The 16,899-nt window shown below is 38.4% G+C and overlaps 1 protein-coding gene across 2 annotated transcripts in view; it reads right to left on the bottom strand.

The window, feature by feature from the left end:
- Positions 1–203: 203 nt before the first annotated feature.
- The window catches only part of LOC145989386 (uncharacterized), a 72,626-nt gene continuing 55,930 nt past the window's right edge, over positions 204–16,899 (bottom strand). For both annotated transcript variants that reach the window (XM_083124728.1, XM_083124727.1), the window contains exons 8-10: positions 7,973–8,098; positions 4,915–5,112; positions 204–749 (exon numbers count right to left, since the gene is read on the bottom strand). In XM_083124728.1, the coding sequence (XP_082980854.1) occupies positions 642–749; positions 4,915–5,112; positions 7,973–8,098 (432 nt within the window). In that variant the 3' untranslated portion in view covers positions 204–641. The remainder of the gene's footprint in view (positions 750–4,914; positions 5,113–7,972; positions 8,099–16,899) is intronic.

The raw sequence follows: 16,899 nt of genomic DNA, 5'->3' as shown, positions 1-16,899 counted from the left end.
GAAAGGCGAAACAGAGAAATTCAGAAAAAGAACAATACTGGGTTCGATTCCCAGTGCACATTTCAATGGTTCTAATTACACTTTACCCTACCCACACCCTTGAACACCCTATTGATTCACCTGTAAGTAGTAATGACACAACAAGAATCTTAAAAACGAGAAAAGTGGAATTATATAGTGAATAATACAAAATTATGTTCAAATCTACTTACATATTTTAATGTAAAAAATTTCAAAAAATACATTCAAAAAAAGTAAAACGTACAAATCATTCTTCATTCAATGCAGTACATCAAAACAAGATACAAATTTGCATGTTTGGACCTAACCAACATTATAGCAAAATAATTACCACACCTTACCAATCATTTCTTTCCAGCATAAGGCTTCCAGTAACTTGACCAACCATCCTCACACGTTTGAACACGTGATCACACACGCTACTCTCATTGATGAATGCCGATGAACCTGTAAACGAATCTAAATGTGATCTTTCCGCTTTCTGCATCGTCAAGTGCTGTAGCAAAACGGAAGACGATGATGTGATTTCCAGCGTTCGCAATCTCGTCAGCCATTACTGGAAGCTCAAGGATAACCCCGGCGCTGGAAATCTTCCAGTTGACTGCTGGAATGTGCCAAGTCTATACCATTAAATCTTCCTTTTTAGATTTCACTGCACGGCTGAACCTCTGAGTCAAGGCTATCAGTGCTGGTGGCACTAGGAACAACATCAGCACCCAGTGAAGTCTCTAGTTATACGAGTTAAGGATTCCACAACTGAACACTAGTAAAGGGTGGTGCAAAAGTCATCATCCTATTTGAACTGACCTCTATTTTGGCATCTTGTTGTTTATATCAGTAGTGTTTTGTCAGTTAAATAGAAGATACTCACGAAATTTATTGTGTGCGAAAATGAATAATTATACCCCATAAGAACGTGGAAAAATTGTGACAGTTTTGCATGACACTTTTCCGGGCAGAGTAATATCCCGTTTTGGTGATTTGCCATGGCCGGCCAGGTCCCCCGATTTGAACCGCTCCAGAATTTTTCCTTTGGGGATATTTGAAGTCATTTGTTTATGTGAATAAGCCAGATGCGTTACAGCAACTAAAGGGCAATATTCAGCATGAAATTGAAAACATTTCCCCGCAGATTTCCAACACCATGGAAAACGCAATAAAATGAGACCAAATTTGAATCAATTCGAATGGTGGTCATTTATTGGGTGTTATCTTTAAAAATTGAGGATATAAAACTTACAAGTATCAACAAAAGTTTAACACGAAAAAAGCTACTTTGTTTAATTTAAAAAACCAAGCTCTAGTCTAAGAAAATCAGGTGATGACTTTTGCGCTACCTTGTATCTACGTATACACAGGAAAATAGCATGCACAAATTTCAATGTAATATTCGAGAGGTTGTCAACCATGTTTAGAATGGTCATGTTTTTTCCTCAGGAAAGTAAAAAGCTGGTGTGATACCTTTTGTGGAGGTCACGAAAATCGTTCTTTTCCATTCTCCTTACTGTTTCATTATTTTGTGTCCCGCTTGTAAGCAATAGTCCCGATTAGCCTTACTGTGCATAAAGTGGACTTAGAACAGCAACTCAACAACCTTGTAAGCAACAAAGGCAAAGCAAGCATAAATAGCTTGTCACTGCAAAATGTTCACAGCGTATGGAGGTCATTAGGGCAAACAATTTTTGTTTATGATATTTTTTGTTTGACGCTTCGTTCCGACGCTACGAGCTCTAGAAGAAACGAAATTTTTATCCTGAATAAACGCAACCACGTAGCACAGGCTCACTATTGCCTTCAAATATTTCAGTATTAGTACCATACGTATACTAAAGTATCGGCCTGTATCGATCTTGGTCTCGTCTCGAAATTCGAGACAAGCTGAGATTTAAGAGAAAAAGAGAGGTAGACAAGTAGAGCGAGAGAGAAGGGGGGAGAAATTTTCCTTCGTTTTAGATACAAATTAATAACAAGTAGAAGGTTCTAACCGCAACTATTTAAACGTAATCTGAAACGCGGTTTAGTTAATTTTTTGCGATATGTATGTATATTCATGACTTCGACAATATTAACTGCGATTTTCAAATTCAGTATAATGAAGTTAACTACATTTAATGTTTCAAAAAATTAATAGGACTTCAAATCAAGTATAAGTCGTATAATATAGGAATCATTAAATAAATATTATAAAATAAAGTAAAGATGCCAGACAAAATAAGTGTGGTGGCAGTTAGGGTAGGGGTGCGAAATATTTTTTTTTTTTTGGAAAGCAATCAAGTGTAATATCTTCAAAGTCAGTATAAATAAACGTATTTTTTGGTAAAAGTGGATTTATTTATCTAGTGTTACTTGTTTTCAGATGACAGTAAAGGAGGGGACCAGACAGGCATGCCCCCTGGCGTCGTCGTTCTACCAACAAACAACAGCAAAGTGTAAAAATGTATTTATGAACAACCTTCTAAAAATAGTTAGTCCTATCAGTCTCGTATCTGCAATAAAGCTGTCGGGTCTAGAAGGGGTAGCATTACGTCGATAAGAAGAGACAGAACTCTAAAGTTACGCACAACCTTGCTCCAATGAAGGCGAGACATTGAAGGATAGCGGCGTCGCCAGTGACAAAGTGTGAACGGGAGCGGGACCTCCGAGATGGCGTAGTGGTAACCACGTCACCTCGTAATCAAAGGGTTTCGATGTCCGGTGGAGGCACACAGTGGTTCGGATTGCACTTCAAACTGTAGGTCCAGTCCCGATTAGCCTATCTGTGCATAAAGTGGACTTAAAAATTAAAACTTAAACTGAAACCAGAACGAGATATTTTCACCTGCGTCAGTGGTCACGGCTTCCTAAGATTATATTTATTTCCTTCTCGTGTCTTCATTTTATTTATCACACTCTCTTTCTGTCTTGCCGACCACCGTGGCGGAATGGTAAGCACAGCGCGGTACGACGACAGGGGTCCTGGGTTTGAATCCCGGCCTGGGCATGGGTGTTCTTTGTGAATCTTCCTTCATCATCATCACCCATCCTCATCTTCGCGGTTAGCCAAAAGTGGCATAAAATCCAAGTAAAGTAAATCAAATTAATTAATCAAATAATTATGAAAAAAATATATGATTATGAAAATTTCTCATAGTCTTCTGAGGTGGGCAGGAGAGTGACCTGACCTGAGTCCACCCTTACACCTTCCGTAGCGACGCCCTTGTAAAGAATTCGTGCTGTGGAGTGATGGTGGGCGGCATTCAAAATCATAGTACTATAGTAAATAGTACTAGTACTAAATAGTAAATGCTATAATATTATGATAAGATCATTACGCATAATTCTGCGTCAATGTACAGTTACTGGAATATATCAAACCACATTGACCATCGGCGCTCGGGAATTGATGGAAAGTTATTTCTTTCCAGGTCTTGACAGTGGTGGAGCCAGTGAATGACTATCATAGATTAAGGTGCAGCCCATCTTCAATAACAAAAATGTATATTCATAATTATGATTCCACTTTCATTAAATTTAATGCAAAATTTGCTGATTACAGCCTAACGGGATGGGAAAAACTAATTTTGGATGGGCCGTGGGCCACTGTTTCCCAACCTTGGCTAAGCCCATGGACCTTGACGTTGCTACACATGAAAGTTATCCGTGTCACTTTAATTATAACAGGATAGCGTTTTTAAAATTACATTTTAAAAATCTTTGGGGGGGGGGCATTGGCTATTTCTCGGTATATTTGCAGGTTTTGAACGAAATTTGCAATTTCTTTAGGTCTCTAACTGCATTTTAGTTCCCAAAATTCTTCAAGAAAATTTATATTTTACTTCAAGAAAGAATCCAAGAATAAACATTAGAGGCAACTACGCTTAAAGCGAATATTCCAATGTAATTAAATCATATACGTTACACCAACAAGCATATATTTCTTATTCGGCGTCTTGTCAATACCGAGTTACGGTATTTTTATGAAGCAAACATTTTAAATTTTGAAATCTATAATTTGAATTGTTGTTTTAAGTCCACTTTATGCACAAATAGGCTAATCGGAACTGGACCTACAGTTTAAATTGGGATCCGAACCACTGTGCAATGTGCCTCTGCCGGGTATCGAACCCCGAACCCCTTGATTACAAGGCGACGACGTTACAACTACACCATCTGGGAGGCCCAAATCTATATTTAAAATACGATGAACATGAAAACTGATTTTACAGAAATTTACATCTTATATATATTTTCTATATTAATATTGAACTTATTTTTCTTGCAAAAAACAATATTATAATACCGAAACATTTTTTTAATTGTTACCAAGGACCATTTTATATTTCAACTATTGCTACCAAATTGTATTGTTAATAGATGTACATAAATATTGTTACTTGTAACAAATACATCATGAAAATACCACATGAATTGAAACGTCGTCAATTCAAGAAATATATGATTGTTTAGATAACATGACATTTTTGTAGGCTTTATGAAGTAAAATTACCACGAGATATGCACATCGTTAAAAACAAAAATTTGCTTCGGCAGTTTAAATCGCCAGGCATGGTTATGTCGAATTTTTCAATCACGCAAGTATTTTTTATGAAAAGTTCAGGCTTGCATATTAATAACTAATCATATGTGAATTTAAAATAATGCTAAGATAGTTTGGTTGGTTATTTTTTAAATCTTTTTATGTCATCAATGTCCGAACGCTATTAATAACTTTTAAAGCATCGTGTATCTTCCTTTGTACTTAACACATTGTATCGTGTGTGTAATCCATACTTAATATTAAATATATGAATACAAAACTGAATGAATGTCCAATCATATATAATACGAAACATACTTTTGACTTAATACTGAGTATATGAAATAAAATAAAACTAGAACCGCATCTAAGGATACATAGTAAATAATTGTCCTATTGATGTGCTTCCTTACGATTTGTTCCTTCAGTGATAACTCTTTAACCGTACACATGTGATAAACATCGGTGCCTGGCCCGTACGTGTTGTGATCAAACGGAGCCGACGTCCATCCTCTGTTACAGGTACAAATCCCTGTGGAGTTGTCGAGTTTCCCGTGGTGGCAGCTCACTGTAGCCTGTAAGCAAACGGAACGACAATTATGAAATTACATCGTCCAATCAGTTTGAGAAAACGAGTTTGATGTTCACTAATATTCATTGCATTCCTGTGTTTATTAGTCTGTTTTTTTGTTCTTATTTTACTTCACTTTTCTTCCCCTCGAGGCTAATCGCGAGGATGGCGATTAGTTGACATTGATGAAGGGACAGGCACAAAGCGTCACTCATATTAAACTAAGACTCCAACTCGGAATCGTGGGTGTCGAGGTGGTGAGTCGACCACAAAACGCTATTGGTGACAAAGGGAGTTTGTTACCAATGGCCATTTTATATTTCAACTATCAGACGAGAGGAGTATTTTTTTTTAATAAAAAAACAAATACAAATATACTAATTATAAAGGTATCCTCATACTCATGCACTTTGAAGCTTGTCATTTGGAACGTTTCTTATCATTATTATTAAGTGGAAATGAAACTGAAAATAAGCAGACGTCTTTTGTGTAGGGATCAACATATCGTGCTACGAAGGCAGAGGTCCCAGATTGGAACCCTAAGTAACATTTTTCATGTTATACATTCAGTAGCGGTGCCAAAACTGTGAGGGCAAGGACTGTTTACTTTTTCTTGGTATGACAAAGTGTAGCATTAAGGGCCCATTGTGCGGGAACAAATATTAATCGCCGCCACTGCATCCATTTCATTACTTTTTTATTCTTCCTCGTCGTCACGATTAACCCAAGGGGTAGAAGAGTGACACAAGATAACAGAAACAGAACGAAAGAAGGAAATAACCGGATAAAACTCGAAATTCCGTCCAGTGAATGGTTTACTTGCAAGTACACAGCTTTTTACATATTTGAGTATTTTCCCATCTTTCTCCGAACATGTTTTAACCAGGATTCGAACTTAGGACCTTCGTAGCGTGCTGCTATAACCTCTGTCGAGGCCGGTAAGAGTAGTGTTTGTATCGGTACATTTTGTCGTTAGAGCAATCGAAGAACACGTGCTATTTACGATCTCCACAATACAGAACAAAATTCTTCCAGACGTTCCATGCTCTACTGGCGCCTCTTTTTTATGACTTAATTGCGAATTGTCTACCCTTGTGCAGTACGCCATAACATTTGCCTCCTTGTTTCTCTTTAGACTTCTTGAAGAATTTCACTTAGTTCTCGAACTTTTGGGTATGATGAAGGAACAGAGAAGAGCGGGGAACCCCCGAAAAATGGCCTCCTCCTCCTCCTCCTCATCCACCACTCCAATGTCCCGGTGCATTAAACTGTACCGGAACGTCAATTACGCGAAATGTTTACCGGATTCCCCGTTTTCTTGTTCATTTTATCCTTTATTTGTAATTTCTATTTTTTATTCATGATGGTATGATTTAATATCATACCAGAAAGAGGTCCAATGATTATTCGGTATCCAGAATCTTCATTGGTTTACAAAGAAAAGTATGAGTAGGGTTACGATTTTTGCATTAACTCTTGGTTACTGTGTAACCGAGACTAAAGCTTGGAAGTATTTTGTCTAAATTTTATTAATCATTATGAGTTAGTAAAAATAACGTTAATTTGAGTGTTGAGTATATAATATTAAATAAAAGATACTTGGTTAGGTGTTGAAGGGTAATATAAAGTTTACTAATTTTGTTTGATAGGTATTTTATAAGCCTACGTAGCAGTGACGGCGATTGGGTTCCAAAACCGGAGTGGCAAGGTGCCAAAAATAAGGTGGGGCAAAGAGAGTATATTTACCTTAGTAAATAAGGTTTAACATAGTGAGGGGATTAAAGTGGCGAAAAGTGGGGGGCAACTGCCCCCCTCGCTCCCCCTAATCGCCGCCACTGCTACGTAGTTCTTAATTTATAACTATTCGAAGTTCTACAATGCAAGAGTTTGTAGAGGGGGCAGAGATTAGTGAATTCGAGACGAATAAAACTAAAAAGGAAGGAAGAAGTTGGGTACTAGAGGACATCAGCACGAGAAGAACCTCCTGGAGGCCAGATCAATGGGAATTCCTGGATACCTCGGAGGGTGTCTCGCAAAAAGTATTACGAGGTGTTAGAATTGTTAGTGGTAGTGGCATTAGCCTATTGCCTGGGTCGAATTATTGCTGTGTTAGCTTGATGAAGGAACAGAGCCTAGATAAACAGGGATAAGGGTGTCAAACGAGAGGAACATACGGAAGGAGAGACAAATGGAAATGTTAGAGAAACAGAGACTGGCCTAAGTAGAAGGAAGAGAGAGCGGGAGAGGGAGTATCTGATAGAGCATAAGAAAGGAAGGCTACTACGAGGGGAAATAGAACCAAAGAGTGAAATAGGTGGATAGATAGATAGATTTGAGAGAAATAAAAACGTAGAAAAGAAAATAATACAAGAAGAATGAGGGTAAGAAACAGACAATATCAACATGTAGTTAAATTCTTATATTATTTAGCGTAGCTTTCCTTCCACTTTTGGCTAATCGCGACGATTCCGAAAATATCTTCCCCCAAAAATGCTAATTCTAAACAAAAATGCCTTAAAATCCCAAGTTATGATCTAGAATACCAATATCTATACGGAAGTAAATAAAGCGCAAATCAATTTACTGCAATTCTATAAAATATAACTTTTAACGTAAATTGTCCATTTTGCAACAACCTGACTATAGAGGCAAGTTTTGTTAAAGATAAACTGGTCCAGTAATCTACTACTTACCTAAATATTCTTACCAAAGACAAATATACTGTATTTTCCATATAAATGCAACTAAAAACTTACTAACTAAAATAATTGTAACTACAGTTTATATGCTGAACTCCTTATTGTAAATTCGATTCACTCACCACTCGTGAATTTTTTGAAGAAATATAATTCCTAAATACTCACCGTAAAATGAGACATTGGTTGACTTGTTTTTGGCACATTCGATAGACCTTCTCTCATCATTACAATATCTTGCGATGTCAAAACTTGTCTAAGGTTTCTACAGGTGTTGCTTTGAGGAATGTACACCTGTAAGTGAATAGATGTGCAAGAAAATGAAATAGTATTCAATCATAGCATATTTAGAAGTGATTAGATTACTTTCTCACCAACTTATATTTATATTTCGATAACTAAAATTTGCTGTAGCACACCACCCGATAATTTTCATCGTGCCTCTTACTTTACATTGCTTCTATACATCCTTAGCATAATCGCGACGATGCAGATGAATGATGATAAGACGAGATTGATGGAAAAAATACAAACACACTGAAACGGCTAGCTAGTTGTCAATGGCGTGAATCGAATATTCAATTCGTTCAAACAACTAGGTTCAACTGGACTCGTTAATAACCTGGGTCTAGGAATTATAGTTATGGTTTTTGTTACATTTTGTGACAATACTAGGTCTCCAATTACTAATGTTAAGAAATATTTAAAGATGAAGCAGTACCACACATAATATAACATATTGATATTCACATTCGAGGGTCACCAAAACATTTTATTTAGCATGTTTCTCTCTACATAGTCACCCTAGACAATGAATATTAGTTGTGGGAGAAAACAAATATTCTTTTAGATTTTTTCTACAACAATGCAAAAGATATCTGCAAAAATAAAGGACACGCAAGTTTTTTTGGTTATAAAAATTATTACGAGAGGATTGTGAGAAATTATAAGACAAATACCATACAAGTGATAAAAGTATAAGACTGATGTTACTATAGGTCTTTTCTACTCTTACGTCGGCCAGTACTAGTTCTGGCATGGGAAGTGGTGAGCTGGGATTACGCGGCAGACCAACCACACAACGGCAGTAGCGCTGAGAGACACGACGCGGCGGGAAGAAGTACTACGTGAACCTCGTTCTACTGGCTGCTGCGTTTCTTATCATGTTGGATTGGTCGCTTCCCCGCTCCCCACTTCCCTTGCCAGCATTAGGATCGGCCGCCGTAACAGTAGAAAAGACTTTTAACAAGGAACAATGCAGGTAGATTCAACCAAACGAAAGAATTGTTTCCTTTAGTGTAAGATTTTCATTGTTAATAAAAGAATGTGCAGAACAACTTGTTTCCTTATCTTTTTTTTTTTCGCTTTTCTGTCACTTTTGACTAATCACTAAGCTCATTTGTCAACAATGCTTTTAACTATTTCCAGAAGTATGTTTACGTTCATTATCCAAATGCAGATAAACATAGCGCTGTGCAATGTTTGTACTGCAACACATTAATATAGTGCTCAAGAATAATTCATATCGTGATTCATTCTTTTCAGATTGTTTCGATTCATCATTACTACTAATGCCCTCTCCAGGGAATAGACGACAACAGAAAGATTGATGTGATTTCGCTCAGATCAATGTCCAGCAACCCCACTTTCCAATATCGGAGCAATATTAATGAAGGTATGTTTCGTATAGGCTGTTCACCTCATTTGTTTAAGAGATGCGTTGTGAAGGTGTGGTACATGTGATTTCTTTACGTGGCTGTTTCATTTGATGAAACGGGCATCATTGTTTTGAACACTACAGTGGAAGAAAAATCGATTGGGTTAATGATATATTAATGGAATACGGTAATATAGTTTGTAAACGTGAACGCTGATGAGACAACATTGGATGGAACATTTGAGTGGAGAAGACCGATAAGTTTTCATTTCGAGGCATTTGGAAAATTACAAAAACATAGGGCGTGTTACAAGTCACTTTACTTTAAAAAATAAGAGGTTACCGTTAGCTGAAAAGAAACCTTACCTTGTAATGAAATTGAAGGGACTCACTAAGGAACGCCAATGACAAGGTCAAGACTTGAACCCGGGACCTTTCATGGCGAGATTGCGAATCGAGCACTCAACACACTCGGACACCAAGTTGGGAGTCGATTACTGGGGAGGGAGAAGGGCCGCGTGTGTAATTCTCATACATTATAATCTACACGTCTTCCCCCACCCGAGGTACTTAACTCCACTATTAATCCGATTTTTTTTGTTATTTAGCCTCGCTTTTCTTCCACTTCTGGCTAATCGCGACGATGAGGATGAGTGATGATATGATGGAATTGATGAAGGGACACTTAAAAAGAACACCCATGTCCGGACCGGGATTCGAACCCGCGAGTAGTGGCGTTGTTGTAGCGTCCTGTGCTAACAACTTGGAGGGCTTTTGGATGGTGTGCTTTTTAAGGGAACTTTTGTTAACCTCTTGGGACCTGGTGAGCAAAGTAGTAATGAGTAATAATTTTGATTTTGCATATGTAACAGTTATTTATCAAATAATCATGGACGCTATTTTTGTGGATGCAAAACTTTTTTACTCTTCCTCCCCAAAGTTAAGTCTCAAGTTCGATTCCGAGCTCCCAAAGTTAGACCCCAATTTACACCCATGCTACAATCTTAATAGGGAAATAGAAAACATTTACCCAGCTCCAATGCACGTGAAGAACTACATGTATTGCAACTGCGAAAGGTGACAATGGAACAAATACGAACATCACTAATTCGCAACTCTTTGGGTTAGTCTTCCGACTGCAACAGCGTATAATAGACGAGGAGAGAGCTCTGTGACGTAATATTTTCTTTCATACCACAACGAAGCAGCCATTAACCACCATGCATTCTCGTATGTTCGTGCGTAGGGAGGCTTAAGATTGCATTAGGTGGGTGGCCCTTATGATATATGAGTTCCCTAATTGAAGCGGCCGCGGAAGGCAACCACGCGAGTAAGATCCGCCGCCAAAGTAAACCGCACAAAAATCTCCCAGCATGCTCCTGGAACTCTGGAAGATGGACGGTGGGCTCGGCTCGTGCACCATAAACCTCGAGCTGCAAGGGGTAAGCAAGAAACGGACCGGATATGGACCGAAACAATTACTTGATGCCTTTTCGCTATCAATTTGGATCTATTTATCCCCGCTGCAGCCTTTACAAATTACAGTGCTTGGCGTTTGGCACTCTCATTTTCGCAGAGCGTAATGAAATTGCTGGCAGAATGGGGGAGTATTAAGCGTATCAACCCCTTTTTCTTGCATCTAAACCAACAATCCACGGCCGATGCTATCTTGCTGAGTGTGCGAGGGGTGAAAAGCAGCGGCTAATCCCCCGAGCACTTGGAAACTGCATTTATCCGCCTAATAATGGCCACTGGAACGGACACAGGACTGCAGTGGATATTAAATGGAAGGGAGAATCCAGTACCCACAATCCCTTTCGCGCGAAGCTAACCCTATCATCAACCTTGGCATCACAATGCGCTTCCTCTCCCTCTAGGTATTATTATTAACAAGTGAGGATCGATATCTACTCTGAGAGCATTAGAGTAGGTGGAGGTTCTTGTCCATACAGCCGCAGTAGAATGGCTGAGTAGATAGACTTGTTTGCTTCAGGTATATACGCATTGAATCCTTTACAAAGAACGTGGATGCATCTTTCAATACTCGGTTTTCGACCCGTATTACAAGGCTGCAAAATTGCACGCCCTCGTTCATTGTTTAAAGTGGAAGCTTGCTTCTTTGAGGAGATAGGAATGATGTTGCCAGCCAAGCCACAATATTGTTCCCCGTATATGTTAAATGGATATTGACACGCCTACCGTTCAATATAATGAAAACATTTTATTAAAGCCTGCCTCTAACAATGCGAGTAAATTACTGCAGCGAGATATGGAACCTACCGGTTCAGTAAGATAAGAATGTTGTGTGAAACGAACACCACCATCCTCGCAGTGAGTGAATTTCTCATTACTAGCATTACTCATTAATACAGAGAAAGTTGTTCTGCTAAGGTCTCGATTTGTGTGATTTTTGTTATTTAGCGTCGCTCTTCTGCCACTATTGACTAATCGCGACAATGAGAATGAGTGATGACATGATAAAATTGATGGACACTCACAAATAGCATCCATGCCAAGCTCAGGATTTAATCTCAGGATCCCTGGCGTCGTAGCACGCAGAAATAAAAACCCCGCCACGGGGGTTTCGACAGCCCCCAAACAAGCTACAAGATTTATAAGGAAGGGGGGTTCTTTGGTTCCGATCTCCTCTACAAAAGGTACTTAACTAAGAAGAATAACTCTGTGGTAAAAAAATATGAAAATATGATACAACCTTATTAGAAATCTGAAAAAATGCATAGCTATAATTTGTGCAAAACATCTTCAAACGTGCATAAAATTAGGACAGTGAAGTGAAGGGAAAACTAACTTTAATCCTGACTTCGTAGAACTATGTTAGACGAAGGTAATATTTCTGATGTAACTACACATCTCTCTCTCTCTCTCTCCCTCTCTCTCCCTCCTCCCTCTGTCTCTCTCTCCTCTCTGCCTCCTCCCTCTATCTCTCTCTCTCTCTTTCTCTGTCTCTGTCTGTATTTTTATTCTATCTCCTTTTGTCTTGCTTCTCTCTACTTCTCTCACTCTCCCTCTCTCTCTCCCTCTCCCTCTCTCTCTCTCTTTCTCTCTCTCTCTCTCTCTCTACCTATCTCTTCACTTGTCTTCTCGTTTACCTTTTTCATCTATGTATCTGGTTTCTTTAATTCTCTTCCATTCGCTCATTCGCTTTTTTCCTATCTATTCTCTTCTCTTCCCCGTAAACCTTTTCTATCTGATGATCCCACTTTAAAAAAAAGAATTCAATCTTTGCTCCCACACCTCTTAAATTTTCTGTGGATGCTCATTAAAATGAATGATGAATAGAAATAGATGAATAAAGTAACACCCTTTCCTGAGCGATACTCACACAAAATCTCTCCTAGGCAAGATAACATAAGTGAAACACTATCCGCTACAGGCTGTAAGAATGCAATAATAATAACAATAATAATAATACCATTTTTTCAAAAAAACTTCTTTCCTTTGTAGTATAAGTTCTATGAACGTTAAAATTTACAAGTTTATTTTCAGAAGCCGCTGTTGCAACTACAGCACTTTCCAGTCAACTACAATAAATTTTATAAATGGCTGCAAGATCCAACGCCTTTGGATATTTTCTTCCTGAAACGAAGGCATGCCGACAACCCTTACACAAGCATTCCTCCGATATTCCTTAATTTGTTATCTGCATTCCAAGTCCTTTCGAAAAACATTGACAACATACAACACGGTAGGCAGCTACTTAGCTCGCACGCATGGCTACAAACCAACAGGCAGATGATGTAATACAATGTCACATTTCTCCAAAATATCACGTAAAGCTCTTCCTCTACCCTGATTTGCTTTCACGTGCCCTTTTCTTAGGCTCATTGAAGAATTGAAACTATTTGCTCCCTGATGACGTTTTAAACTGTAGGTCCAGTGCACAAGTGATTGGTTTGGTTTATTTTACTTCGCCTTTCTGCCACTTTTGGATAATCGTGAAGATAAGCGATGAAAATGATGAAGGGACACTCACAGAAAACACCCATGCCAGTATTCGAACCCGGGTCTCCTAGCGTTGAAGCACGCTGTGCTGACTACTCCGTCATTGAGGTCGCCTGTGCACAAATGAGTAACTATTTCGATAAAGTTATTGTGGCGTGAATGTCTAGACGTTTAGAAACATATCTGTTAGAATGGAATGTTATTGACCTGTTTCGGTGTTTGATAACATGGTTCGGTCCCGGGTTCGATACCCGGTGGAGGCACTTTAAACTGCAGGTCCAGTCCCGATTAGCCATACTGTGCATAAAGTGTACTTAAAACACAAACTCAATCAATCATGATAACATGTTGTTTTTTTTAAAAGCAAAATTAACACGTTTAAAGGATAGAAATTGGAATATAAGATACTGGTAGTGTTTTTTCTTAGAGATGTGTAAAATTTAACAAATACGAAAAACAACAAGGGTAGGTGTATAAATGAATAAGAAAAATGTACTATAAAATGAAGGTAAAACAGTTCGAAACTTAGCCCAGTTTTGATACATAAAGAATATAGACTATTATGTCCAAATTGAAAACATCCTAATGCACATTTAATGATAAACAATACATACATTTATACCTAGAATGAACCTGATCAAACCTCAATCTACGCGTAGAGGTAACGCCGTCGTCTTGTAATCAAGGGGTCCCGGGTTCGATACCGGGTACAGGTGGGGACATATAGTGGATTCGGATCCCACGTTAAACTGTAGGTCCAGTCCAGATTAGCCTCTCTTCATAAAATGGACTTGAAACAGCAACTCAAGACTACCACATTGTGAAACAAACTGACTGAAAATGGTAATTTACAATTCGCCTACTATTTCCTTTACCGTTGTGTGTACATTTGATACAAACCAAACTAAATATCCATTCCACGTTCGCAGGGATACGAGATGTACAGAAAAAGTTGTTAACAGCACTGGCCGAGTATTTCGACAGTTCCCCCGCTGAGCGAATCCCCCCGAACCGCCAGCTGCCGTGTTATTAATCAACACTCTTAAGAAGAGACCGGTTCCAGCATCACCCAAGGACCACGGGATGGAAAGCGGAGCGTCTCTCCCATGACCTTTGCCTTCTTCCTACGGGACCCCTCCCCAATTATGACGTCATCTGCACCTTGTTCTATAAAAATTCCTGCCGGGATATAGGTTATTCGGCAACCAAGTGCTCCTCAGGACTCCAATAGCATTTGCGCCGACCTCCGTGTCGGAGTGGTTAGCATAGTGCGCTACGACGCTAGGAATCCCGGGTTTGAATCTCGGCCTGGGCATGGGTGTGAATGACCCTTCATCATTTACATCATATCACCACCTCCTCATCTTCGCGATTAGACAAAAGTGGCAGAAAAGCCAAGTAAAATAAATCAAATCAATCAATCCACACTCAGAGAACTAAATGCATCATATCGATTGATGCACCAGATTGCATCGATTGATGCTCTAAAGTGTGTCTTATGGCTTCTTCAAAGAATCAGATTCACATTTGATGCATTTGGGTGCATTTTTGTATTTTGTGAGAGAAACACCAAAGTGCATCATTTGATTCAAGTGAGGATTCCTTTTAGTCGAGATGCACTTCGATGCATCAGTTGATGAGTTTTGATGCACCTTGATGCGTTTTGATGCACCTTCTTGTATCTATTTTGATGATTCACTTAAACGTTTCGTCCAAAAAGATGCAGGAAAGTGCATCAAGGAACAACTGATGCACTGAAGCGCATTTCGACTGAAAGAAATCCTCACTTGAATCAAATGATGCACTTTGGTGTTTCTTTCACGACATACAAACATGCACCCAAATGCATCAAATGTGAATCTGATTCTTTGAAGAAGCCATAAGACACACTTTAGTGCATCAATCGATGCATTCTGGTGCATCAATCGATATGATGCATTTACTTTTCTGTGTGCAGTAGTATTCGAGGTTCTCTACTTTCGGAAATGTGTACCAGCTGGTAACATTACTATTTATTATTGAAATCGTTTAAATTTACATTTTGTTGTATTAAAACCAGAGGAATATAACTCTAAAAAAAGCTGTTTTAGTTTGGTTTAAGTAAACTCTTCTGAAGAGCTCTATTTGGAGTCAACAAATATCGACACATCTCCACTTCTAATCATTAGCAAGAGACACGTATCTCCATTTTACTGACTCTCTTTAAGAGTCAGGCATACTCCTAAGAATACATTACTTCCTCTCCCCTCTAAATTTGATAAATTTGAGTTACGTCACTCTGGTTCTCACACGACGATTTGCTGAAGTTGAAGTATCTGACACACACGTGCATATACGAACGGATCATTCTCAACAATAACCGAGTCCATAGTCTTTCTCATCCACTCAATTTCTGGAGTTAGAATGAGAAATTGCACTTGAATGAAAATGTATATGTAAATATTTACTTATGTCAGTCATGAATAATTCTGAAGTACATGGTGGGCCATAGAAAGGTACTTTCGATTCCTTTTTTTTCGGCAACCATGTATTTATCAAGTATAAAGTATAAATAAATGATACAGTACAAATATTTTACAAACACTGTAAAAAAAGGATACGGGTCAGTAAAAATGTTTTATTATGTTTTCATTTTTTACGTTACCTTTTCTCCCCCTATTGAAGATTCTGGTTGGATAGAAATCTTGGCAGTGTCCGTGGCGCTTTAACACTTTTTTGTGTCGTTTACAGCACAGTCCTGTATTTTAGCATATCTACTATCAAGCCAGGAAATACTTGACGTTATCACATTTTTAAATTCGACATTTAATGTTTTAGAAATCCAATATTGTTTAACATTCTAATTAATTACAAACTGTACTTTTGTTCCTATTTAAATGATAAGCTCAAATCTATATGCAAATCCACCAATACAGCGAACAGAGCATAAAAGTGAACACCGGCGCCACCATACGTCAAAAAATTGTAACAGAATTGATCGGCAAAGTGACATTTAACCATTGTTTAGGGAATTTGCGGTTTCATTTGACAGGAAAAACAGGCTGCTTCGATGAAATCCCATTTCCTAGTTTACCTGACTGTCAAACTGGATGATTTCAACTGAAAGTATATTTTGAGCAGCGGATAATAACATGTTCAAATGTCTCTCCCCGTTTGTAGACACCAGCGCCGCTCCTTGGCTTCGAGTGGAACTACGTGAAGCAGCTGAACTTCAGATATAGGCCTAATTGTTGTTTCGGTGATATCGACATTTCATAATTAATACAACCTTGAATCCATTACGCAAGTTTGAAATTGCTTGTAATAATTAGCTGCAGACTAAGTGGAGGGTGCAACCTTTCCAGGGCCCGCACGGAAAAAGATATGTAGAGACGGTTTCAAGAATTTCGACTTACAGAGTCCAACACGATAATTAAAAAAGCAAGCTGTTTCGGTACTCTTAAAAATAGCAAAATTATGACATCAAAGTACTACA

The sequence above is a fragment of the Lepisma saccharinum genome, chromosome 6 (genome assembly GCF_977018435.1).
Source record: "Lepisma saccharinum chromosome 6, izLepSacc3.1, whole genome shotgun sequence".
In the NCBI taxonomy this organism is placed as follows: Eukaryota; Metazoa; Arthropoda; class Insecta; order Zygentoma; family Lepismatidae; genus Lepisma; species Lepisma saccharinum.
The sequence above is the reverse complement of the archived record's forward strand: the minus strand, read 5'-3'. Positions and strand labels throughout refer to the sequence as shown.